The sequence below is a fragment of the Lepidochelys kempii genome, chromosome 3 (genome assembly GCF_965140265.1).
Source record: "Lepidochelys kempii isolate rLepKem1 chromosome 3, rLepKem1.hap2, whole genome shotgun sequence".
Taxonomy (NCBI): domain Eukaryota; kingdom Metazoa; phylum Chordata; order Testudines; family Cheloniidae; genus Lepidochelys; species Lepidochelys kempii.
The window spans coordinates 129538186-129564748 of record NC_133258.1 but is presented as its reverse complement, the minus strand read 5'-3'; the positions used below and the strand labels follow the sequence as shown (position 1 = coordinate 129564748).

Here is a 26563-nt window from a genome sequence, read left to right as displayed (position 1 = left end):
TCTCTTTTCCAAGCTGAAAAGTCCCAATCTTATTCATCTCACCTCATACGGCGGTTGTTCCAAAATGCCTAATAATTTTTGTTGCCCTTTTCTGAACCTTTTCCAATTCCAATATATCTTCTTTGAGATGGGGCGATAACATCTGCATGCAGTATTCAAGATGTGGGCGTACCATGGATTTATAAAGGGGCAATATGATATTTTCTGTCTTCTAATCTATCCCTTTCCAAATGATTCCCAACATTCTGTTTGCTTTTTTGACTGCCGCTGCACAGTGAGTGGATGTTTTGGGAGAACTATCCACAATGATTCCAAGATCTATCTTTCTTGAATAGTAACAGCTAATTTAGACCCATCATTTTATATGTACAGTTGGGATTATGTTTTCCACTGTGCATTACTTTGCATTTATCAACATTGAATTTAATCTGCCGTTTTTTTGCCCAGTCACCTGGTTCTGAGAGATCCTTTTGTAGCTCTTCGCAGTCTGCCTGGGACTTAACTATCTTAAGTAGTTTTGTATCATCTGCAAATTTTGCCACCTCACTGTTTACCCCATTTTCCAGATCATTTATGATTATGTTAAATAGGACTGGGCCCAGTACAGACCCCTTAGGGACACCGCTATTTACCTCTCTCCATTCTGAAAACTAACCATTTATTCCTACCCTTTGTTTCCGATCTTTTAATCAGTTACCAATCTATGGGAGAACCTTCCCTCTTATCCCATGACTGCTTACTTTGCTTAAGAGCCTTTGGTGAGGGACCTTGTCAAAGGCTTTCTGAAAATCTAAATACACTATGTCCACTGGATTCCCCTTGTCCACATGCTTGTTGGTCTATTGCTGGCTCTTCCACTGACTCACTGTTGACCTAGGACAGGTTACTTCACTTCTGGATCTCACTTTCCCCATCTGTGAAATGGGTGTTGCTGAAAAGGAATGTCACTTTTGACAGCAAGGCAACTTTTTCAAAGACAAGGACCATAAACCAGTTTCTAATAGTATTTAAAACAATACTGACCGAATAATAAATCATAAGATTCTTGTTATGATTACCCAAACAATATTAAAATTTTCTAATGCTTTGCATAATGTTATATTTGTTAGCCTACTAAAAATGTGTCTTCCAAATTGATGATTATTAGGATATGTTATTCCTTTAAAAATATTTGTTTGTAATTAAAGACCAATTCAAGTTACAGAATAAGAGGAAAAGCTCAAATACTTTTTAAAAAACTTTTATTTTTTAGATAATCGGCAGATATCTTTCAAAAGAAATAAAAGAGGCCTTTACCGAGAAGCAGTTTATACTTGGAATCCGTAACTTTGCTTTTCAGCTTCTTGAGACAGGTATGTTTGCTTTGTATGATGATGTTGGTGCTGTGATTCCTTACATGTGTAATAGTTTGAGTAATTAATGGACTTTTAATTGCCCCCTATGCTTTCTCTGTAGGAAGCACTCCATGTTATGAAGTTTTGTCTTCTGATTTGCAGAAAAATGCCTTGGCAGCTTTTGTGCGCCTAGATGTAGTGAAGAAGATGAAAACGTAAGTAATATAAGAGGCCCTCAGGTTTGCAAGAATATTATTAGTAAAAAAATTTTGCTGAGGTCTGGACACAAAAGTTGGAGGTAAATGCAGACAATGTGTTGTCATTATGAGTCTAACTAGATCCAAGGATGAGATCTAACGTAATTATCAATTGCAATGAGTGGTTGTACTTTGGAGATACTTCCGTTAGTATACCATAATTCACATACAGAACCATGGGGCTCTTTTATCTGATATCTTAATGGTTGACCTATAAAATACTAAACAATATATTACAACCCTGATTTTCTGAACTTGAGCCAACTACAGTTTGATTATATACCCCCCAGTGTCATACTGAGTCACAAAGTTGGCACCTTCTTTGTATGTGCCAGTTCCCCAAATATGGCATCTCTTCATTCTATACTAGGATTATGCGATCTGAAATACAGAATTTACAGATTTCACTAGCTGGCTTTTAAATCTCTGGACCCCATTTCTTTTTTATCTTGAGGTATGAGGTGTTTCCCCCCAAGATCTTTGGATAAACAGGATTCTGCTTTGTTTGCATAGACTGTTTGTAACACACTTAAAAATAGCTAGGTTTTTTTAATCTCCTTTTTATTAAAACGGAGACACAAATGACTGTTACAGGCAATATAGTAAACTGCTCATTCTGACTGTACCATTGTGTTGACTTTTGCTTTAGCATTGCAAGTTAAATGAATTGAAGCTACACTAACATTTTCTAATTGTGAATAAATACTTGGGTTAACTGATAAAATGAGACCAACTAATGCTATAAAAATATTGTGTGTATACACACAAATGTGTTCATATTTTATAAATTCTATAATATATTATGGATCTTCTTATGGTATTAGTTAGTGGGGCAAACAGTTTGTAGCGAGCAAATTACCTGGCAAATTTAGCCCTTTTCCCTTTTATGAATAGTCTGTTAATAGACACATTTTTACAAACTTACATACTAGTCACAGTTGACCAAATGATGTATCCAATTTATTGTGAATATTTGGTCTTTGTTCTGTGATCTTAGTTGTGTTCTATTTTAGTTCTTTGATTGTGTGACCTTCTAGCTCAAACACTCAGATTTCAATCAAGACTGCCAACAGACTACTTCTGGTGGGGACGCTAGTGTAAAATAGGGATGCTTTCCTACATGACTGGGGTGTTGTGAGGATGAATTAGTTAAGACTTGTAGAGCACTTTGAATATGTCAGTGCAAGGTACTGTTGCTATTGTGGTATCATCCTTTCTGTAGCACCTAGCTGTGATACAGAAAAAAACTTTTGAGGCACATCCTCAGCTGAGGTAAATTGGTGTAGCTCCATGGAAGTCAATGGTGCTATGATGATTTACACTAGCTCAAGATCTAACTTGATTTCAGATGGGTAGTTAATCATATAATAAAACAGGGGAAGGGAAAAAATAAATGTTCTAGAAGCATATCTATCCCTCTGTAGTATGGCTTTTTCAAAGAGCATTTGTGATGTCAGCAGATCTTTCAAAGTTGATTATGTGGGTAAAATTGATGGAGGAAGAATAACGAAAATATTATTTGCTCCAGATAACTTGAAGTAGTATCCTTTTCTTAAATATTCATTTTTCCATCCTGTCATAAATATAAAGGGAAGGGTAAACCCCTTTGAAATCCCTCCTGGCCAGGGGAAAGCTCCTCTCACCTGTAAAGGGTTAAGAAGTGTCAAGGCTCCTCCCCCACTCTGAACTCTAGGGTACAGATGTGGGGACCTGCATGAAAAACCTCCTAAGCTTATCTTTACCAGCTTAGGTCAAAACTTCCCCAAGGTACAAAATATTACACCCGTTGTCCTTGGACTGGTCACTACCACCACCAAACTAATACTGGTTACTGGGGAAGAGCTGTTTGGACGCGTCCTTCCCCCCCAAAATACTTCCCAAAACCTTGCACCCCACTTCCTGGACAAGGTTTGGTAAAAAGCCTCACCAATTTGCCTAGGTGACTACAGACCCAGACCCTTGGATCTTAAGAACAATGAACAATCCTCCCAACACTTGCACCCCCCCTTTCCTGGGAAATGTTGGATAAAAAGCCTCACCAATTTGTATAGGTGACCACAGACCCAAACCCTTGGATCTGAGAACAATGAAAAAGCATTCAGTTTTTTACAAGAAGACTTTTAATAAAAAATAGAAATAAAGAAATCCCCCCTGTAAAATCAGGATGGTAGATATCTTACAGGGTAATTAGATTCAAAAACATAGAGAACCCCTCTAGGCAAAACCTTAAGTTACAAAAAAGATACACAGACAGAAATAGTTATTCTATTCAGCACAATTCTTTTCTCAGCCATTTAAAGAAATCATCATCTAACACATACCTAGCTAGATTACTTACTAAAAGTTCTAAGACTCCATTCCTGTTCTGTCCCTGGCAAAAGCAGCATACAGACAGACACAGACCCTTTGTTTCTCTCCCTCCTCCCAGCTTTTGAAAGTATCTTGTCTCCTCATTGGTCATTTTGGTCAGGTGCCAGCGAGGTTACCTTTAGCTTCTTAACCCTTTACAGGTGAGAGGAGCTTTCCCCTGGCCAGGAGGGATTTCAAAGGGGTTTACCCTTCCCTTTATATTTATGACACATCCCAAAAGAATAACAGCCTATTACTGTGTTTTTTTTTCTCCATATCTAGGACCAATGGATTTACTTACACTGTAAACAAAGAGGCACTCAGTAAAACAGCAGAAATGTTTGGTAAGTGTATTTCTTATTGGTATACTAATTAAACATGTATTTATGGGGAGACTTTCAAAGTCACAAAGAACCGTTAGATACCTAATTCCCATTGAAAGTCACATTATGTCTAGTTTTTTTACTGCATATGTTGTAATGCGATACCAATGTGAGAGCTGAATGAAAAATAAGCAGTTTTTAAAATGTTCTTGCTTGCATGATAAACTCCAGCTTGGCATTGAAGGTAGTCTTCTAATCAATGTATGTGCTTTTCTTTCATCCTTAGATTCTCAGATACCCATAAGGAAACTTGTGACCTCAAGACTTTAATATTAATCAAAAGGCTTTGAATTACTTGACCGTGTGCACTATAATCCGCAAGGAACACTGACAAGTACTCAACCGGAGTATGGATAGGTACAGAAGTATAAACCTTGCCTTTTCCATTTGGGAATTTTCATATGTATTATACTAGATGGCGGGCAAAGGATGTTCAATTGGAATATTTTCATTACCAGTACTGAACTTTGTCAGTACTGATGTTTACTGTGTTCCTTTTTAAACTAAATGTAAACATCTTTTTGGATACATATTTAAGGAAAAAATGCACAGAAACATCTACTTTAAATACTTTTGTAGTTTTGTTACAAGGAAATGTTTTGTTTCAAATAGGTTATTTCATCAATATGAAACTGTAACTAAAAACTAAAGACTTAACATTAAACATAATATTTAGACAAAAATGTTGCTGGTTGTCATATCTATGATATTGCCATTGAGGTCTTCTTTCATAGAATAAATGTCCTGTAACTGCCAAAATTCTGCTTCTATCTTATCACTTGTTTTGTATTTATTTTATGTGCAGCTGGAACTACCAAGTATTTAGCTTCTGCACAAAATCTGCCTTAGCATTTAAAACTGAGTTTAAAGCAGTTTGTGCTGTTTTCAATTGTTAAAATATTGACATCAATAGTTATTGTGCAATGCCTTGTTGTTTCTTTGTGAATGAGGTTTTATAAACGCATTTTGTCAGTGTTATTGCCCTTCTCAACTACCGTGTGATCTGTGTGTATACTGTATAAATAGATATGTATATTCTGGTACCACTACCACCTGTGAAGGTGGTACTTGTATCAGGGATGTGTCTTGCTGTCCCATGAAAATCTGCCTAAATTTTGCTTAGTTTTAAGCTTTTATTTTTTTGGGGGGGGGACTGTTCATACATGCTCAATACAGACTTGCTACAGTTTCTTAGCTAAGTTCCCTAAACATTCTGTGCATGCTGCAGCCAGAGCTAAGCAGAACTTTCTCTGCAGTTTTAGTTCTGGGCTGCTCTGGGCCACATTGGTTCTGGGTCTAGGCACCAGAGTGGAAAGGATGGAGATTTCTTTTCCTTACTGAGCCTGGCAGTGTAAAGGAGGAAGGTGCCTTATTTGAATTCAGACGGGACAAGAGGTGGACCAGGAGTAGGGGAGTAGATTGGGACAAAAAACCTGGAATGTAACCAAGATCCTAAGTCTTCTGTCAATAAACATCTGTGCAACTCACTGCTAAAACGTTGTATCCCTCTCTAGGTCCACAGAGGGTATGACAACACTCCATTAGCTCAGTGGGTTCCAACCCAGCTGATGACCATTCGGGGTGACAATATGATGGATGATCAAATATATTTTTTTAACATCCTAGGAAATTACACCTACCCCCACCTCAGAACATTAATGCTGCACAAACACTCAAATTGGGGGGGAAAGGCACTAGCCACCTTAATTCTGGCATTTCCTAACTTTTGAGTGTTTGTGTGTGTGTGTGTGTGTGTGTGTGTGTGTGTAGTGAGCTTTACTATATCTTTATGTAAAATTTCCTCTGCTACAGGTGTTATGCATCATCAGCTGACTGCTAGCCTTGAGTTAACTGCATGTCACTGGGGGGAGTTGAGCCTGTAGTTTAAGAGGTGGGTTTTTAAATGAAGAACACGGTAAATGTAAAACTAACCGCATAAACCACCCACGTATGTAGCCGGTAACTAATGTGTAAAAGGGGTAGGATGTGTACATGGAAGTTACTATAGGAACAAGAAAAGGAGGACTTGTGGCACCTTAGAGACTAACCAGTTTATTTGAGCATGAGCTTTTGTGACCTGCAGCTCACTAAGCTTATGCTCCAATAAATTGGTTAGGCTCTAAGGTGTCTCCAGTCCTCCTTTTCTTTTTGCGAAAACAGCCTAACACGGTTGCTACTCTGAAAACTACAGGAACAGGGGTTCTAAACCTTTTTCTTCAACTCTCCCTCAAATCCGCCCTCCCCTGCCAGGCTCTGGGCCTGGTGGCAACAACCACCACCCCTCCCCCATCCTTCCTGGGGCACGGCTTGGTTTGATGATGGTTTCCATGGGCTGGAATATGGGCAGGGCCCCGGCCCCGGCCCTAGAGGGAGCAGAGGCGGCTCCGCGACCGGGTCTGACAGGGGAGCAAAGAAACAACACGAGCTTCCCCTCGAGCCTCCCTCGGCCAGCTGGACACGAGGGAGCAAGTCCGCCGCGGCCCGCGCTTCCGGAGCTTGACAGGGGTCCGGGCTCATTGCAACAGCTCGCACTTCCGGTATGGGAGCCCGGGGGGACGCGTTTCGGCAGCGCGCACTTCCGGTACGGGAGCCGGTCGGACGACTTGTGGCACTGTCCACTTCCGGTGCACGCGTGTTGTGCCGCGGGGATGGGCGCGCGCGTGGAGCTGGGGTTCGCGGAGGAGGCGGCCCCGTGGCGCCTGCGCAGCGCCCAGTTCCCCAGCAAGGTGGGGGGGCGGCCGGCGTGGCTGGGCGAGTCCGGGCTGCCGGGCCCCGCCGAGCTGCGCTGCGGGCGGTGCGGGCGGCCCTGCGCCTTCCTGCTGCAGCTCTACGCGCCGCTCCCCGGCCGCCCCGACGCCTTCCACCGCGGCCTCTTCGTGTTCTGCTGCCGCGGGCCCGCCTGCTACCGGCCCGGGGCCCAGGGCCCGCTGCGAGGTGAGAGACCCGCCCCCCTCCCCGGGCTGAGACCTGTCAGGGGGGCCCTACCCCTCCCGCTCCGCGCGGCACCCACCTTCCCTCCACGCGGGGCGCCTCCTTCCCGCCCTACCTCTCCCTCCACAGGTGGAGTCGCCCCCCAGTGATGTGTAAACTCTCCGGGGCAACGTCTGTGCTGCCTTTGTACAGCGCCTAACACCGGTGGGGGTGGGCCTGGCCCGTGGATGGGTTTCCTAGGTGCAAAAAATAAAAACCCAAACCATCACTGGCAGGTTTTTGGAAGTGCCCCATGCTGCTGCTCTTTGGACAAATGGCATTTGGTCCCTTCACTCCTGTGTTTCTTTTAAGTTTTTAGGAACCAGCTTCCTAGGAAGAATGACACCTATTCCTATGATCCGCCACCTGAAACGCCCCCTCCGGAAGGGCATCCCCCTGTGAGCCTGCAGCTTCAATGTGGAGCTCATCTATGCAGAGTCTGTGGCTGTTTAGGGCCAAAGACATGTTCCAAATGTCACAGGGCCCATTACTGTAGTAAAGATCATCAGACTGTCGATTGGAAATTGGGACACAAACTATCTTGTGTGCAGTCAGGTGAGTTAAGTGGAATTTAAAATAAACCTGGGAAGATTCTGTCTGGAAGATAATGCAATGCTGCTGCTGCTTGTTTTCTTCTTTGCCGTTTATATTTTGAAGAGAACTTCTCAAGATGTAGTGCAGTATAGAACAAAAGTATGATGCAAGTCCAACAAGAGTTACTTACAATCTTAATAATCTAGCGGGGGAAGGGTCGACCATTGTTCTTGTTCTTTTTGCTAGACACAGTACATTGCCCGGGAGAAATAACACTAATCTGTATTTCCTTCTAAATTGACTAGAAGATCATGTCCACATCTTTATTATGCCATAAATCTCTGCAAACAGTTAGGAAAATCAAAGGCTGTATTGTTTTAAAGAGAATACTAAGTTTTGATTCTATTTGTAGGACAACTTCAACCACCCCACAGATGGGGTGTCTGTGGCTTCAACATGATTGATTCATGGTTAAAACCCAAGGGTTAAGTTCCTTCTGTGGTCCAAAATAGAACTGCATTAACCATGTTGGGAAGTGATTGTTAATGTAAGGAGATGAGAGAGTCAAATGAACTTACCTCTTATAAAATGGAAAGGGCCTAAGTGTATTTCATGAATCAGGTCTATATAATATATATATAACAGTAGTTAGTAATCTATATAAGCAAGTGCATAATCAGTTTGGATATAGGCCTAGTTTAGTTTGGTTCATTAGACCGTTGAATAACCCTTTTTGGGGAAAGGAATGCAGAACAATATTTTTGGCTTACTAAATATCCTGTTATTTCACTTCTTGAAATGTTCCTGGTATTTGGGTACAGAACAAGGATGAAGTGTCACAATTTCCCCAACCAAATATAATCAAGATAAACAAGGAAGTCCCCAAAGTCCCTGTTAAATATTAAGATTGTTTTGTTGCTAATAAATAAACACATTATATAACCTAGTATGTAGTGAGGAATCTTATATTTGGCTATAGATATTGTTATATTTGCTTTGCAAGGTGACCTCTGGGCATGGTTGGTGGTCCAGAATAATCCTTGCAGTTATAAGCAGGTAATTTGTAATGTGGAAAGGGAGCTTTGTGAAACCTGGGTGTAACAATAGAGCATGGCTTATCTGAATTGGTTCGTTTTAATTGTAATAAATGATATAGGGTATGACAAAACGATAAACAACAATACTGCAAACAAAGACTAACAAATTCAGCTAAAGATTTATTTTTAACTTGCTTGGCCTTGCATAAATTGTACCATTTGTTAAAGAAAATATGCAAAATAGGGTACTGCAACCAAAATAATATAGAACTGTTCAAGAAGTCAGTATTATTGTTGCAGAAAAAACAAAAACTAAACTTTTTTCAACTCGTCAAAATGTCTTGGTTGGTGGTTTAATGATTTGCAAAGGAAAGAAAATAAGTGCTGCTTTATGACTTATAAAGAAGGCATGAATAGAATCCTAGAAATGTAGGGCTGGAAGGGAACTCGACAGGTCAAGTCCAGCCCCCTGAGCTGAGGTAGGACCAAGTAACCCTAGACCATCTCTGATACGCGTTTGTTCAACATGTTCTTAAAAACCTCCAATGAAGGGGGTTCCACAGCCTCCTTTGGAAGCCTATTCCAGACCTTAACTACCCTTATAGTTAGAAAGTTTTTCCTAACATCTGACCTAAATCTCCCTTGCTGCAGATTTTTTCCAGAAGTTCTTCTATTGCTAGATTTACACTTCAGAAATTAAGATTTTGTCTACTTTGCCTCTCCTGAAAATTAGTAAATTTATGTAATCCAGAAAAGCAACTGAGGAAGATTGGCTTCTTTTATTGACAGTTTAAAAAAATATATACATAGGAAATATATATAACTCCTATCTAACTCAGACACTTGGGAGAAAAGATTTTTTCAATTAAAGATTGAACGCCATCATCTTTCAACTAAGGGCTACAAAGTCCCAATCCATATCCAGAGTTTTTTAGCGAAAACAAGGATTATAAGTTTTTTTTTTTTTATATTCCTAAAGTAAAAAACCGCCAATCTCAATGACAGCTTTCTAGCCTTCATGTCATAAATAACAAAATGGCCAAAAACTTTTTTTTCCCCTTTGCAGTTCATTTTTAAGGTGTTTTAATTAAAAAGTGTAAAGGAACATCTAAAGTTGATTCTTAAAGGGATACAGTCAAAGTTAGTAGACAGAAAATGTGCTAGCAGGTATTGGTGCACTTGGTACATTTTCTTTTGTACTCTTCCCCTACTTGTATGCTTTTCTCGTAAGTTCTTGTTTGTGGGTAGTTAAAGTGACACAAGAACTGAATGCTGCAGAGAGTAGATTTCTTATATATTTCATATCATTTTTATTGAATATGTTCTTTCGTCTTCTCATCATTTACTGTGGTCCTCTTAGTTATGTGGGCTCTGGTGCACACAGTGGCATGCCTGCATTTTTTCCTGTGTCCTACTCACAACAAATAAGCATTTATTGGAGAAGTATTAGATGTTGTGTGCTTGCATCATGTGAGTACACCAGTCAGAAGGAAGACTTTTAATTTTACAGATCTCTGCAATGTGCTATCTGTTTTTTAATAAATCTACTTCTGCTCTCTTAGCCCAGATAACTGATATTTTAAAAAATAAACTACTAGAACAAATCACTGTAAAGTGAAAGAATGTTTTCATACTTTGACCACTAAGACTACTTACTTAGGCAAACATGTCTGTGTTGACTCTATATTTTGTGTTCCAGTCCATCATACCCCCCAGTCTGTCTCTTCATCTACCTGTTGCATCTTGTCATTACTCCTGAACAGTGATTTATTTTATTGGGGGGGACTGTTCTTGTTTTACTCATTTGTGCAGTGCTTAGCACTGTGGGGCCTCAATCCTGATTGGAGCCTCAAGGCACTAACACTATATAAATAATCATATTTGCCTTGCCAACCTTGACTGTGCAGTTTTAAGCAGGAGAGAACGTGAAATATAGCATAAAGCAGTGAAATGATAAAAACAGTAGTTCTCTTGTGTGTTGCAGCTCAATTGGACACTGCAATTCCAGATCATAAGTTCCTTTTTCCAGAGTATGAAATTGTAATAGAATCTGAGGAAATGGAAACTCCTGGTGACAGTCAAACAGATGCAGATAAACAAAAGGACTTAGAGAAACATGAAGAATTGGAGGCTGCAGGCAGTGCAAGTAAGAAATAAAATGGGCTTCCAAGAGAGAGTTTTCTATATGCATTGTGTGTTGCTTCACAAATTGAAATATTCAGTGATTTTAAATCATGTGTTAACCATAAACTACATATTACAAAGGATTAGTCTACAAATCATCATTGAGGCAAATGGAAAAAACCCACTGTAGCTACTGCTTCTGTTAACTACAGTTCATCACCATGTGCATGTCATTTATGACGCATGTAAAAGTATATATGATTCATTTAAATTACCATTTTTAAATTTTATTGAAAGCATGCTAATGGGGTAACTAGTGACTAAATTCTTAGCAGGGTGCCAGTGTTCTGGTTTGGTAGGGGGATTTCTTGAAGACTTTTCTTAGTCTCTAGGTTTACTTTTGGAGACAACTTGTAGTTAGTAGCTGTTAAAATACTTACCCAGCTGTACCTAAAATCTGGCCTGTGCTAAAAGAAAGCTTTAACCTGTTTTGAAAATGGGTTTGCTAACTCTCCATATGCTCCTGGGGGAATGCTGCACCACTGCACAATGCAGCGTATGTGCAGAAATTAATGTTCTGCGCAGAATTTCCTTTTTTTGGTCCCGCATGGAAATGGGCTGCTGAGCTGCTGGCCACCACTAGGGGTCGCTGGATCCAGCAGAGGCCAGCTCACAAATAAAAGATTGCGGTGGGGGGGAGAAGGGGACAAAGCTGGAAGGGTTTTTGGTTTGTTTGGGGTTTTTTGTGAAAAGGAAGTTTTTATATACAGGTTTTGCCACATCCCAACAAATATTTTTCTTTCTCCGAAAACAAAAATAATCTGCACAAAACCATGGAGGAGGAGCAACTTTTTGCCCCCCCAAGTGTCTCTGGGTAAGAAAACACCCTATGTGCCAGGTGGGCATGTGTCCCTGCCCCATGGGCACCTATGTACAACCCTGAAAGCACTGCGGGGGGGGGCTTAACCCCTCTAGTGCTGGTGCTTCCTCATCCCCTGGGCTTTTAGCAGGAATGGGGGGGAGCCCTGCTGGCGGTAGCGCCACGCCCCCCCCCCTCCCCCCGGTGTGCTTATGAACAGTGAAATAAGTTAAAAACCCCACAACCGGGAGCCGGGGGAGGGTTATTGCTCAATACTGAAGCAAGCTGGAGGGGTCTGGGCAGCTACAGTTTTCTGCATGCGCTAAAGGAAGGAGGCGGCATGCAGGAAACTCCAGACAAGCCCAGGATCAGGCTGTTTCTCCCTCTAGGTCCCTGGGCTCTGGGAGAGTAGGGGGTACGTCTGAGCGTGTGGCCTGGGGGGGCACGCTGCAACTAGGCTCTGGGGCTTAGGGGGTGCGAGTGTCTGGGCTGTTGCGGGAGAGGGGAGCAGGCTGTGGCTGGGCTCTAGGGGAGGAGGTAGTGCAAGTATCTGGGCTGAGGGGACTACGGAGCAGAGAAACAGGAACTGTGTTGTCATAGAATCATAGACTATCAGAGTTGGAAGGGACCTCAGGAGGTCATCTAGTCCAACCCCCTGCTCCAAGCAGGACCAATCCCCAACTAAATCATCCCAGCCAGGGCTTTGTCAAGCCTGACCTTAAAAATATCTAAGGAAGGAGATTCTACCACCTCCCTAGGTAATGCATTCCAGTGTTTCACCACCCTCCTAGTGAAAAAGTTTTTCCTAATATCCAACCTAAATTTCCCCCATTGCAACTTGAGACCATTACTCCTTGTTCTGTCATCTGCTACCACTGAGAACAGTCTAGAGCCATCCTCTTTGGAACCCCCTTTCAGGTAGTTGAAAGCAGCTATCAAATCCCCCCTCATTCTTCTCTTCTGAAGACTAAACAATCCCAGTTCCCTCAGCCTCTCCTCATAAGTCATGTGTTCCAGTCCCCTAATCATTTTTGTTGCCCTCCCCTGGACTCTTTCCAATTTTTCCACGTCCTTCTTGTAGAGTGGGGCCCAAAAGTGGACACAGTATTCGACATTGGTGAGGCCTCATCTGGAGTAGAGGGGAACGATCACATCCCTCGATCTGCTGGCAGTGCCCCTACTTATACATCCCAAAATGCCATTGGCCTTCTTGGCAACAAGGGCACACTGTTGACTCATATCCAACTTCTCGTCCACTGTAACCCCTAGGTCCTTTTCTGCAGAACTGCTGCCGAGCCATTCGGTCCCTAGTCTGTAGCCGTACATTAGATTCTTCCGTCCGAAGTGCAGGACTCTGCACTTGTCCTTGTTGAACCTCATCAGATTTCTTTTGGCCCAATCCTCCAATTTGTCTAGGTCCCTCTGTATCCTATCCCTACCCTCCAGCGTATCTACCACTCCTCTCAGTTTAGTGTCATCTGCAAACTTGCTGAGGGTGCAATCCACACCATCCTCCAGATCATTTATGAAGATATTGAACAAAACTGGCCCCAGTACCGACCCCTGGGACATGCCACTTGATAGCGGCTGCCAACTAGACATGGAGCCATTGATCACTACCCGTTGAGCCCGACAATCTAGCCAGCTTTCTATCCACTTTATAGTCCATTCATCCAGCCCATACTTCTTTAACTTGCTGGCAAGAATACTGTGGGAAACTGTGTCAAAAGCTTTGCTAAAGTCAAGGAACAACACATCCACTGCTTTCCCTTCATCCACAGAGCCAGTTATCTCATCATAGAAGGCAATTAGATTAGTCAGGCATGACTTGCCCTTGGTGAATCCATGCTGACTTTTCCTGATCACTTTCCTCTCCTCTAAGTGCTTCAGAATTGATTCCTTGAGGACCTGCTCCGTGATTTTTCCAGGGTCTGAGGTGAGGCTGACTGGCCTGTAGTTCCAAGGATCCTCCTCCTTCCCTTTTTTAAAGATGGGCACTACATTAGCCTTTTTCCAGTCATCTGGGACCTCCCCCGATTGCCATGAGTTTTCAAAGATAATGGCCAATGGCTCTGCAGTCACATCCGCCAACTCCTTTAGCACTCTCGGATGCAGCGCATCCGGCCCCATGGACTTGTGCTTGTCCAGCTTTTCTAATAGTCCCGAACCACTTCTTTCTCCACAGAGGGCTGGTCACCTTCTCCCCATACTGTGCTGCCCAGTGCAATAGTCTGGGAGCTGACCTTGTTCGTGAAGACAGAGGCAAAAAAAGCATTGAGTACATTAGTTTTTTCCACATCCTGTCACTAGGTTGCCTCCCTCATTCAGTAAGGGGCCCACGCTTTCCTTGACTTTCTTCTTGTTGCTAACATACCTGAAAAACCCTTCTTGTTACTCTTAACATCTCTTGCTAGCTGCAACTCCAGGTGTGATTTGGCCTTCCTGATTTCACTCCTGCAAGCCCGAGCAATATCTTTATACTCATCCCTGGTCATTTGTCCAATCTTCCACTTCTTGTAAGCTTCTTTTTTGCATTTAAGAGCAGCAAGGATTTCACTGTTAAGCCAAGCTGGTTGCCTGCCATATTTACTATTCTTTCTACACATCGGGATGGTTTGTCCCTGTAACCTCAATAAGGATTCTTGAAAATACAGCCAGCTCTCCTGGACTCCTTTCTCCTCCCTCATGTTATTCTCCCAGGGGATCTTGCCCATCAGTTCCCTGAGGGAGTCAAAGTCTGCTTTTCTGAAGTCCAGGGTCTGTATTCTGCTGCTCTCCTTTCTTCCTTGTGTTAGGATCCTGAACTCAACCATTTCATGGTCACTGCCTCCCAGGTTCCCATCCACTTTTGCTTTCCCTACTAATTCTTCCTGGTTTGTGAGCAGCAGGTCAAGAAGAGCTCTGCCCCTAGTTGGTTCCTCCAGCACTTGCACCAGGAAATTGTCCCCTACATTTTCCAAAAACTTCCTGGATTGCCTGTGCACCACTGTATTGCTCTCCCAGCAGATATCAGGGTGATTGAAGTCTCCCATGAGAACCAGGGCGTGCGATCTAGTAACTTCTGCGAGTTGCTGGAAGAAAGCCTCGTCCACCTCATCCCCCTGGTCTGGTGGTCTATAGTAGACTCCCACCACGACATCACCCTTGTTGCTCACACTTCTAAACTTAATCCAGAGACTCAGGTTTTTCTGCAGTTTCATACTTGAGCTCTGAGCAGTCATACTGCTCTCTTACATACAGTGCAACTTCCCCACCTTTTCTGCCCTGCCTGTCCTTCCTGAACAGCTTATATCCATCCATGACAGTACTCCAGTCATGTGAGTTATCCCACCAAGTCTCTGTTATTCCAATCACATCATAATTCCTTGACTGTGCCAGGACTTCCAGTTCTCCCTGCTTGTTTCCCAGGCTTCGTGCATTTGTATATAGGCACTTGAGGTAACCTGCTGATCGCCCCTCTTTCTCAGTATGAGGCAGGAGCCCTCCCTTCTCACGTGCTCCTGCTCGTGCCTCCTCCCGGTCTCCCACTTACCTCAGGGCTTTGGTCTCCTTCCCCCGGTGAACCTAGTTTAAAGCCCTCCTCACTAGGTTAGCCAGCCTGCTTGCGAAGATGCTCTTCCCTCTCTTCGTTAGGTGGAGCCCGTCTCTGCCTAGCATTCCTTCTTGGAACACCATCCCATGGTCAAAGAATCCAAAGCCTTCTCTCCGACACCACCTGCGTAGCCATTTGTTGACTTCCACGATTCGACGGTCTCTATCCAGGCCTTTTCCTTCCATGGGGAGGATGGACGAGAACACCACTTGCGCCTCAAACTCCTTTATCCTTCTTCCCAGAGCCATGTAGTCCGCAGTGATCCGCTCAAGGTCATTCTTGGCAGTATCATTGGTTCCCACGTGAAGAAGCAGGAAGGGGTAGCGATCTGAGGGCTTGATGAGTCTCGGCAGTCTCTCTGTCACATCGCGAATCTTAGCTCCTGGCAAGCAGTAGACTTCTCGGTTTTCCCGGTCGGGGCGGCAGATAGATGACTCAGTCCCCCTGAGGAGAGAGTCCCCGACCACCACCACCACCCGCCTCCTTCCCTTGGGAGTGTTGGTCGTGGAACCCCCAACCCTAGGACGGTGCATCCCATGCCTTCCAATCAGCGGAGTCTCCTTCTGCTCCCTTCCCTGAGACGTATCATCTGGTCCACTCTCCGCATTAGAACCTGTGGAGAGAACATGAAAACGGTTACTTACCTGTCCGCCCTGCTGGTACATGGACGTTCCCCTTTTTTCTTCTGGAGGTCACATGATGCCAAATTTCTTCATCATCCTTCTGTCCCCGATGTGCAGCCTGCTCTGAATCTTCAGAACCTTGTGCCCGTAGAAGCCTATCCTGACATCTGTCCAGGAAATCTTCAGTTTCTCTTATGCAATGCAGGGTCAATACCTGTTGCTCCAGACCTTGAACCTTCTCTTCCAGTATGGAGACCAGCTTGCACTTTGTACGGACAAAGTTGCATCTGTCCTGTGGAACAAAGACAAACAGCACATCCAGTGCAGGTCACAACAGCTGAACATCCCCCATCCATATTACCTTCCTTCTATGAGCTTCCTCAGGAGTTGTTGTAATTACTCAGAGAATCCGGCAAGATGTAAGCCTCAGTGGGCTCTCCCCAGGCAAACTCCTTTTGTTAGCTGCTCTGCTGTTCGCTGCTCAGCTGGTTTGCAACTGACCGGCTTTTTATGCAGTAGGCCCACTTAAGGCTCATCTGGAACAAAGCACACCCAGTTCCCGCCCTTTTCAAACAACCAATCAAGCACACAGCACACAGTCACACTGTCCTCACAACAAACACTCAGATACTCACCAACACAGCCTCCTTAATGCAGCCCTTAGCGTACCTCCTCTCAGGCAGATCCCAGGCAAACTCCTTTTTGTTAGCTGCTCTGCTGTTCGCTGCTCAGCTGGTTCGCAAGTCATAGGCCTTTCTTTAACGCTCTACTCCTGGGGGGGAATTTTTGTCTGTATTATTACAGACATAGTGGCTGACAAGTATTTTGAAATAAATTACTAAAATAATTGAAACTGGTATGATTACATAGTGTTATTTTAGCAAATAGAATATGCAGCATTTTACAGAATTTTAAAACATCGTGTAGAATTTTTAATTTGTTGGTGTAGAATTCCCCCAGGAGTATCCTTAACGCTGAATGAAAAACAGGAAACCCTAGATCCTTACCATGAAGGGTGAGTGAATTCATGTGAAACTATACCCACTTGACTGGACTGGACTTCAGATATAGCATGGTTTGAAGTTTGTGATGAGACACAATGCTACCCATTTTTAAATTTGTGATTTAACATTGTCTAAAACTTTGTGGCTGGGGCTTATTAAAGATACAGGATGATACAACCACACTGAGCATGGGTGGTGAGCATTGTATAAGGGATGCGAACACATAGGTCTTTTCCATTGTTAAATTTTTAAAGTTGTGAATTTACTGATTTCCACATGTGCATACTTCATTGGTCTTTTTTTAGTGTCAAATTCAGAAAGTACATCAGGTTTGTGCTCCATGTTTCAGACACGCTTTCCTAGATGAATTCTGCCTGTCTTCCTTGCATACTTCTCTCTAATGCTCTAATCTTGAAATGTATGCTTAAAATAGTACAGAACTAATCGGTCACACAACTGGCTAAATCTGTTGGCTCTCCAAACAGGCTGAAGCTTCTCTCTGATGTTGTAGTTTGCTTTCCTGAACATTGGATGCTTGAACTGATTTTAGAGGATGGTAGAGACATTATATTGTAAGCTTTAACTTTGGCCATATTGTGTTAACCTGTGTTGTCTTTTTTCCCTTAGGTGAAGGTTTTGAGTCACTAGATGAGGAGGTATTGGAGGCAATGGCAAAACATGAGACTCGAGAAGACAAGATTTTCCAAAAGTTTAAAAATCGAATAGCTGCGGAGCCAGAACAGGTAAAAAGAAAAGTATCTTTTAAAATACTAATCACCTAATGGTCAAAAGATGGATGCCTGCTTTATTTTTAAAGCATATATTGCAGCCTTGATGCTTACATAGCATCCTGATGGTGTTTCTATAAATTGTGCTTCTTTAGCACAAATATCTTAAATAATTGAGGTCAAAGAGAGAGAGAAATTTCACTAGATCAACCAGTCCACACGTCCACCAATATAGAATAAAAGTCCCCAGATACAAGATGCCTGATATTACCGCAAGGAGCCAGCCTTTGTTGTACTTAGACCAGTTTTGTTAAAGCTTGGCAAATTAAGATACTCATCTAGGGCTTGGAAAAATCTACTTAACCAAGGCAAGCAGAAATTTAGCTAAGGTGGGAGGGTTGAGTGGAGCTGGGAGCCACAGGGAGAGGGCGATCTGCTGCCCTTCTGTGGAAAGGGAGAAAGCAAGCTGTCAAGGTTCCTCCCCCACTCTGAACTCTAGGGTACAGATGTGAGGACCTGCATGAAAAACCTCCTAAGCTTATCTTTGCCAGCTTAGGTCAAAACTTCCCCAAGGTACAAAATATTCCACCCTTTGTCCTTGGATTGGCCGCTACCACCACCAAACTATTACTGGTTACTGGGGAAGAACTATTTGGACGCGTCTTTCCCCCCAAAATACTTCCCAAAACCTTGCACCCCACTTCCTGGACAAAGTTTGGTAAAAAGCCTTACCAATTTGCCTAGGTGACTACAGACCCAGACCCTTGGATCTTAAGAACAATGAACAATCCTCCCAACACTTGCACCCCCCCTTTCCTGGGAAATGTTGGATAAAAAGCCTCACCAATTTGCATAGGTGACCACAGACCCAAACCCTTGGATCTGAGAACAATGAAAAAGCATTCAGTTTTCTTACAAGAAGACTTTTAATAAAAATAGAAGTAAATAGAAATAAAGAAATCCCCCCTGTAAAATCAGGATGGTAAATACCTTACAGGGTAATTAGATTCAAAACATAGAGAACCCCTTTAGGCAAAACCTTAAGTTACAAAAAAGATACACAGACAGAAATAGTTATTCTATTCAGCACAGTTCTTTTCTCAGCCATTTAAAGAAATCATAATCGAACACGTACCTAGCTAGATTACTTACTAAAAGTTCTAAGACTCCATTCCTGGTCTATCCCTGACAAAGACAGACTATAGACAGACACACAGGCCCTTTGTTTCTCTCCCTCCTCCCAGCTTTTGAAAGTATCTTGTCTCCTCATTGGTCATTTTGGTCAGGTGCCAGTGAGGTTACCTTTAGCTTCTTAACCCTTTACAGGTGAGAGGAGCTTTCCCCTGGCCAGGAGGGATTTCAAAGGGGTTTACCCTTCCCTTTATATTTATGACACAAGCAGAGTGGCGTCATCACTTTTTCCCCTTCCCCTGCAGGTTCCCTTCCTGTTTTCTCTTTTTTCCTTCTAACCAGTTTTGAAATTACAAGGTAAAACTGGATCACTATCACTCAAGCATGAGAGTCGGGGGCGGGGGGTGTGTCTTGTTGTTAGAGACAGAACTGTGAATTGGGAGACCTGGGTTCTTTTCTGGTACCTGATACAGATTTCATATGTTACCTTGGATGAATTAGTCTACTTCCCCTGCTCCCAAACAGAAGTTTTGAGTCTAAAATTATTGTTATAGGACTTCTGAGATGATCTGTTATGGAATACAAAATATTGCTGTTATTGCTGGACTGATGCTAGATGACGTGGGGAAATTCTGGCATTTTGTTTCCTCAAGTAGTCAAACTATATAAAAGACTCTGTTTGTTTGTTTTATTTAAGAAAACCCATACCCAATTACAATGGACTTTGCTAAGAAGTTTTAGTGGGGAAGAAACAACCTTGATCAATGTCCATTTAAACATAGCTATCTGTGGTTGATTATTAATTATATAACTGAAAAGACTGTCAGTTACTTAATACTTCTATTCAATTTCAGATTCTCAGATACTGTCGAGGAGGAGAAGGCCCCGTATGGATCTCAGGTGAAAACATTCCTCAGATGAAAGATATCCCAAATTGTTCATGTGGTGCCCAAAGGATGTTTGAATTCCAAGTATGTGAATTGGTCCACAGATATGGTATTTTTGGTGTATAATTAAAAACCTATTTTAAGTCTGAAATAGAAGTATTTGCATATGGCTAGAACGAAAGGAGTTATATTTGAATTCACAGGATAGCTGTGCTAAAGTGTAGAAGCCTCAATTACAAGTTTAACAGTCCTTTCTTACAAGATTTTATCACGCAGTAAATCGCCCTTTTTTCCTTCCGATCTGTTTGCAGCCAACAAAATAGTACTTTTTCTATCCAGTTGAGGGTCAGATGAACGTCTTCTAAACGTGGAATTCTATGGAAAAAAGTAATGGGTGAAGGGGGACTCTTTCAGAATTTGTTTCTGACACTACTGTATTGTTTAAAGAGAAAAATGTTCTAATGTGGACTACTAGACTTCAGTTATGGCCGCCTTCACCATGAAGTTCAAACAGCTTGTCCTCCCCCAGCCTTCCTTGTGGAAGAGGGGAGAGTTTGTGTGAGGAAGTGTTCTGCCACATTGCTGACAAACCGAGGGAAAGGGGAATCTGGTGTTAGGTTTCATTGCAGCTGATGTGCCCAGTCAGCTGTTCGGGAAAATCTCTTCCTGTCAGCAGTGGTAGAACCTAAATGTGAGGGAATGCTGGAATGAAAAACAGTCTTTCCTGGGACTGAAATACACAATGTTGTTCACTGAGTACAACTGTTTTTTATCAAAATCTTTAATATACAAGATAAGAAACTTGACATTCCATTTAAAACAGTGTCACTTGGTAAACATTCTGAAGAAATCATAAGTGAACAGGTTGCCTGCAGGATGGAAGTGGAAAGTCCTTTCATTTCACCAGCTCACATCATTACATTAATTCTGTCTATATTATACTTTATTTCGCTACAGTCCCTTAGGACTTCTCTACAGGGGAAAGTTTTACCAGTTAGATTAGTGTAATTGTATAGTAGATTCCACTTAAAAGCAATCCTGCAACTTCCGGTTAGTGGCAACATATTGCGGGGAATCAATCCCTTTCCATTCGTATCACTGTTAATGAAATTCAGTTATTAGCAATGGTGTGCTGCTTGGTAGCAACTTTTTGTTTGTTTGTTTGTTTTTAAGAAAGGCCCTGCCTGTAGCCAGGGAAGATAAGTGCTGGGACAGGCCTGCCTGTGTCTGGTGCTAGTCTGTCTCAGCGCTTCCTTCTGGGGCTGCAGCCTGGCATACCTGCCTGCACAGACACGGGGGGGTGGGCAGAGCAGTAGCTGGGAGAAAGGTTGCAGCTTGCATTCTGGAGCTGTACGATACCTCACTGCCCGCAGCGGGCTGTGCACGAGGAAATGCCAAACTGCGACCTGTGGAGAGCGACTGTTCAGCTTCAAGGCCCTGACATTTGTGCTGCAGCTTCCCCTCCCTGCTGCTGCCCTACCCTGAGGAAGGTATGTCCTGGCACTTCCTTCTCTGACTCCTGCCTCCCAAACCTTCTTTCTGCTTCTCAGCAACTGTTGGATAACAGCAACTTTTTGCTGGCAATAAAGGGGTTGCTCATAAGCAGAAACTACTGTACATGTATAACTCCCTGTGTGGACATGCTTATTTTGGTATAAGAGTGGCTTTATTTGGTTTAGTTTGGAAGGGATTTAAACTGAAAAAAGGCAACACTTTTTTGGAAGAACCAAAATTGGTTGTTTTTGTTGTTGAACATTTCCAGTCTCAGCTCTGCTGCAGCCTGCCTGGTGAGGTGCTTAGGAGTCTGAGTTTCTCACAAAGCAGGCAGAGTACCCTGCCTGACTTCCATCAAAATTTTTGACCAAATCAGAACATTGCAGTGGAATGCTCCTTGAAGTCTTTCAACTATGATTTGAGGACTTCAATAGCACAGACATAGGTGTGAGGTTTTTTGCAGGAGTGGTGGGTGAAATTCTGTGGCCTACCTTGTGCAGGTCAGACTAGATGATCATAATGGTCCCTTCTGACCTAAATATCTATGAATGTTTTGATTATTGAATCAACATTTCCCAACAAAATAATTCCTTTTGAAAATCTGACCTGCTCTAATTATAAAATATCAATGGATGTTCTAGTTAATAATGTCTCCTTATGCATCTGTAATAGCTTGATCATGGTTTTTCCATCCTCAGACTAAAAGGTGGCACTCTTGCACCAGAAACCACTCAAAGATGGGAAATCTATTAATCACAGAAATGTAGGGCTGGAAGGGACTTTAAGAGGTAATTTAGTGCATCCCTCACCCCTCCTGCTCCGTCAGAATTAAAGGATTAGGTATATCTAGACCATCCCTGAGAGGTGTGTGTTGACATGTAGTAGTGGAGGCCTTGTGAAACAAAAGAAAGATAACAAATAATGCAAGAGAACCACCCAGGTTAGCAAACAAAGACATTTTTATTTAAAATTGATTTATACTTCTACTGGAGGTAGCATTTCAAACAGTGCATCACTCACCATATCTCTTCTCCCACTCCAAAACAAAATAGCCAGAGCCATGTTCTTGACCTGTCTTAATGAATTTATTTTTGTTTGTCAGCGGTTTTTCTTTTCAGTTACTGAAATAATTTGATTCTATTTATTGCAGCTATTACCTTTTCTGGGTGGGATAACATCCTTTGATTAAAACATTGAGTGGAATAGATAGCCATATTCTACATTATGCATTCTAATGACAAATCATGTCTTGTGTTCCTAAGGTTATGCCTCAGCTCCTGAACCACCTGAAGGCTGATAGCCTAGGAGAAAGTATTGACTGGGGAACACTGGTAGTCTACACATGTGCTGAAAACTGTAACCAAGCAAATGGATATATGGAGGAGTTCATCTGGAAGCAGGACATTTCCGCAAACTCGACTTAACTACTATAAATCTATTGTTAGTTTCTGTAAAGAAATGAATTGAGTTTATACACATGTACTGAAGTGTTACACATTGCAAGAAGGAAAAAAAGGTAAATGAACTAATATTTCATACTGAGGAACTAGCCCAGAGTTGTATCGGTTATCATTTAATTACAATATACACATTAAAGGTAAGTCATTAAAACAGACTCGGTTGAAATTTTTTTTGTGTGCCAGTACATGAGCTTGAGCATTTAAGTTTTTCTGCTCATTGTTTTTAGCTTGGACAGTGAAACTACATGGTTGAAAGTTTCACTTTCCCATGCAATTGTTTCTCAACATTTTTTTAAAAAGTAATCTTTAGTTTCACTCAAACACTTCTAGTGTGCCTAGATTCAGTAACTTGTCTGTTATACTCGATTTCAGGCTCGTTCAGACATTGTTTCCTTTAAGTCAGTGATGTGTCTGCTTATCTCCATTGTTAAGAAAATGCTGACTGGTTGATCTGAAACCTGATCACCTACTGCATGATTTACTTTGTGACCTGCCAGTTGAGTTAATGTACTTGATCACTCACTGTGCATTTACTTTAATTACTGGTGCTTCTTGACCTCTCAATGTTTTGCAGTTATTGCTGCAGGGGATATAGTCCAGTTGGTTGAACAGGGGTGTGGGAAACTTAGTCCCTGCCCAACGGTTACAATCTGTGCATAGCATTGTGGAAGTGAACCTCTTGCAAATTGCATGGCACATGTTGGTTTGTACAGTTTTTCAAAAATATTAAATAAGTTAATGGGGCTTCCAGCTATATGAAGTGGTATCACTAAGTCAGTGTTTTAGCTCTGGCAGTTAGATTCCTCTTTGCCTATTTTTACACCAAATCCAGAAATATTCCATTGCTGTAAAGACACTCCACAGCAGTGGGTAGCTTAATTATTGAATTTGCTGTCAAAGTAAATTGACACATTATTCTACATGTTACAGTAGCTTTAAAAAGATTATCTGAGATTTTTTTTTTGTGAGTGCTTAATGGTGCTATGCAAATGTAGTTTCCCCCAATTCAGGTGGTTATTTAAAAGAAACTGAATCCCACCACACATGTTAGTTCTCTGCTGGAAGTAATTAACTGTCAGGTTGTCTTGGTATATTAATATCTCAGAACAAATTCCCCTCTACAGTACCTTGGCTCATAGAAAGAGGTGTCCCCTTGAAAATAGCACCCATATACACAAGAGGTATCAGTTTCATATTTACTTCTGTCTTGTGTACAATCCTGTCCTACCCCCAGCTTTATTTAAAAATTGATCTGTATCGTATGGAATTATACTTTTATGTCTAAGTTATTGAGACTAATTTCATGATAGCATAGTACACACCCGTGGGGCTTAAAACTAAACAAATGGCTACCTAATCCTACTCTTGAAGAGGTGGATATTGCTACCACATCAACACTTACTACTTGATAACCAGCCCACCCACAAATCAATGACTAGAGCTGAATCATTCAGAGTGTTCCCAGTGAAGTACAACTAGAGTCCAGTTCTGGTGTCCAGAAAAAGTGTTTGAACAGGGTAAGATATTTGGTCAGTTACTTTACAACATACTGGTGTTTAGAAACTTCAAGTTCTGGTACAATTTCACCAGCAACCTTGCCATCCTACCAAAGCTCCCTGGCTTAAATGTTTGACATCCATTAGGCAATTTTCATAAAAGAAATCTTCCTGACCTAGTTTCACAGATTCCAAGGCCAGATGGGACCACTGTGATCATGTAGGGAGTCTGACTTCCTGGAGAACATGTCAGATCTTTCCTATCCAGTGTTGATTTTCAAAATGGTCAGTGAAGAATCCACCACAATGATAAATTACTCATCATTAAAACTTTACACCTTATTTCCAGGCTGAAGTTGGCTAGCTTCAAATTGCAACCATTGGACAATGTTATACCTTTCTTAGCTAGATTGAAGTTATTAAATATTTGTTGCCCAGGTAGGTACTTACAACCTGTAATCAAATCACCCCTTAACCTTAAGTTAAACAGATTGAGCTCCTTGGGTCTATCACTAAGGCATGTTTTCTAATCCTCTAATAATTCTCAGGGCTCCCTTCTGAACCCTCTCTAATTTGTCAACATCCTTCTTGAATTGCACCAGAATTAGACACTGTATTCCAGCAGCAGTCACATCAGTGCCAAATACAAAGGTAAAATAACCTCTCTATTCTTACTCAGGAGTCCTGGAAGCAGTGGCTGAAAAAGATAGTCTGCCATCCTGCAAGTATGGCCCAACAGTTCTTTAAAAGCTCTGCAGAAGTAAACGATTAGCCACACAGAGGATTCAGGAATGCTGCTACTGCTAAAGAAGCTGTAGCATCCCTGAAGTCTCTAGCCCTTGCTTTAGTCAGGTCAAAACATTTGTCACTTTAACCAAATGTTCTGACATTCCCTTTGAATGTAAATCCATTCAGGTTTACTTACTGTGGCTTTGTCTGCTATTCTCAGGCCTGTAGTTCCCAAAGGATGCAGCTCAAGTTCTGTCTTCAGCATCCACTGAAGGAGATGTAGCAGTTAGGAATTACAAGTCCATCGCGCTACTGAAACTCATCTTAAAATAGTGCATGTCACTTAAGGGTTGGTTGTCCACTATTCTCAAAATAGCAGAATATCTTTACCACCACCACCACTTAAAGATTTCAATTCACATTTTCAGCAAAACATTAGCTATATATTTGATCTGCACAAATCACTACTTGTCATTCAGATGAAACAGAACTTCATACTAGAAGTCTTTAATAACACCAAGCAGAAGAGAAGATACTGTAAAAGTAAAGATATTCAAGAACCCCAGTGAAATCAGAATGTTAATACTGATGTCTAAAATACCCAACTGCTTATAACCAAACCAGATTGGGAGGATCACTATTTTGAGAAAATAGGGTCAAAAATCACATGGCAAATGCACTGCTTTAATACTGGCATGTTATTAAGAAAGTCATATAAAAGAGACTCAAGTATTCAGTACATTACATATTTCTACAGCATGCACTTACCACATTAACAGCAGCAAAGATCAAGCAGGGTTACTTTTTAAAAATCATTAAGGGTCTTCCCATAGAGTTTTATAAACAGTATTAATGTACATATAGAGCTGAAAAAACATGACATTTGTTTCCCCCCTTCCCCCCCCCAAAAATATATACAGCTAGCCATTTTCATTAATAAATTTATTCTGTCCTGCTGAACCCTGGAAAGAGGGAATGTCTGGCACAAAAAAAAAAAATCTACAAATGGAGAACAAAAAACTTTTAAAAGTAACTTTAGAAGTAAGATTATAAAAACATTTATGAAAAAGATAAAACTTACAGCAATTGAAGTGGTTTACACATTTGGGGTGGCATGGTTGCATTTGTCTCAAACCAACTTACCAATATTTGTGGGTGCCTAAAACCATTGACATTAAAATCAATCAAAAGCTAAAATATAAATAAAACTTGGAAGAGGTGCTCCAAGAACAGCTCAGTAAAGCAATTCACCGTAACTCAGTAGACATAATCCATAAAAATAATAGTTTCCCATGAGTATCAGGGAAGTAGGCACTAACTGGAAAACACTGAGTCTTGGTGTTGCAGTTTGTAACTGAAAGTCCATCTCTTGTTACTACTGTGCCATACTCCATACCTTTTAAAATGTACCCCAAAAATTTCTTTGAAAGTATGTAAAAACTGTTACGTTGTCTTTCTGAATCCCTTTAAAATTGGATATATATTTTCAAATGCTTCATAAATTTCTGCTCTGACTTTAGCACCTAGAAACAAAAAAATTAGAAAGTACATTGTGACAGTTATAACATACTT

General features: G+C 41.7%; 3 protein-coding genes across 10 annotated transcripts in view; 2 read left to right on the top strand and 1 right to left on the bottom strand.

Moving 5' to 3' along the window:
• Positions 1–5794, top strand: part of GNPAT (glyceronephosphate O-acyltransferase) — a 40351-nt gene extending 34557 nt beyond the window's left edge. For both annotated transcript variants that reach the window (XM_073338018.1, XM_073338016.1), the window contains exons 13-16: positions 1253–1352; positions 1456–1549; positions 4223–4284; positions 4550–5794. In XM_073338018.1, the coding sequence (XP_073194119.1) occupies positions 1253–1352; positions 1456–1549; positions 4223–4284; positions 4550–4593 (300 nt within the window). In that variant the 3' untranslated portion in view covers positions 4594–5794. The remainder of the gene's footprint in view (positions 1–1252; positions 1353–1455; positions 1550–4222; positions 4285–4549) is intronic.
• Positions 5795–6827: 1033 nt separating this feature from the next.
• PDCD2 (programmed cell death 2) lies at positions 6828–22917 on the top strand. Of its 3 annotated transcripts, none has more exons than XM_073337999.1 (6): positions 6828–7257; positions 7613–7848; positions 10849–11010; positions 17694–17809; positions 19780–19896; positions 22569–22917. In XM_073337999.1, exons 1-6 carry the CDS (start codon positions 6863–6865, stop codon positions 22728–22730), a joined length of 1188 nt encoding a protein of 395 aa, XP_073194100.1. In that variant the 5' UTR covers positions 6828–6862; the 3' UTR covers positions 22731–22917. The 3 variants fall into 3 exon arrangements, with proteins under 3 accessions (XP_073194100.1, XP_073194102.1, XP_073194101.1); XM_073338000.1 differs by having other exon boundaries at positions 6920–7257; positions 7606–7848; XM_073338001.1 differs by lacking the exon at positions 10849–11010.
• TBP (TATA-box binding protein) overlaps positions 20633–26563 on the bottom strand; it is a 30055-nt gene continuing 24124 nt past the window's right edge. For 4 of the 5 annotated variants that reach the window (XM_073338005.1, XM_073338003.1, XM_073338006.1 and 1 more), the window contains exon 8: positions 20634–26514. In XM_073338005.1, the coding sequence (XP_073194106.1) occupies positions 26435–26514 (80 nt within the window). In that variant the 3' untranslated portion in view covers positions 20634–26434. Of the gene's footprint in view, positions 26515–26563 lie in introns of all 5 variants that reach the window. The other variant, XM_073338007.1, reaches the window with a different exon arrangement.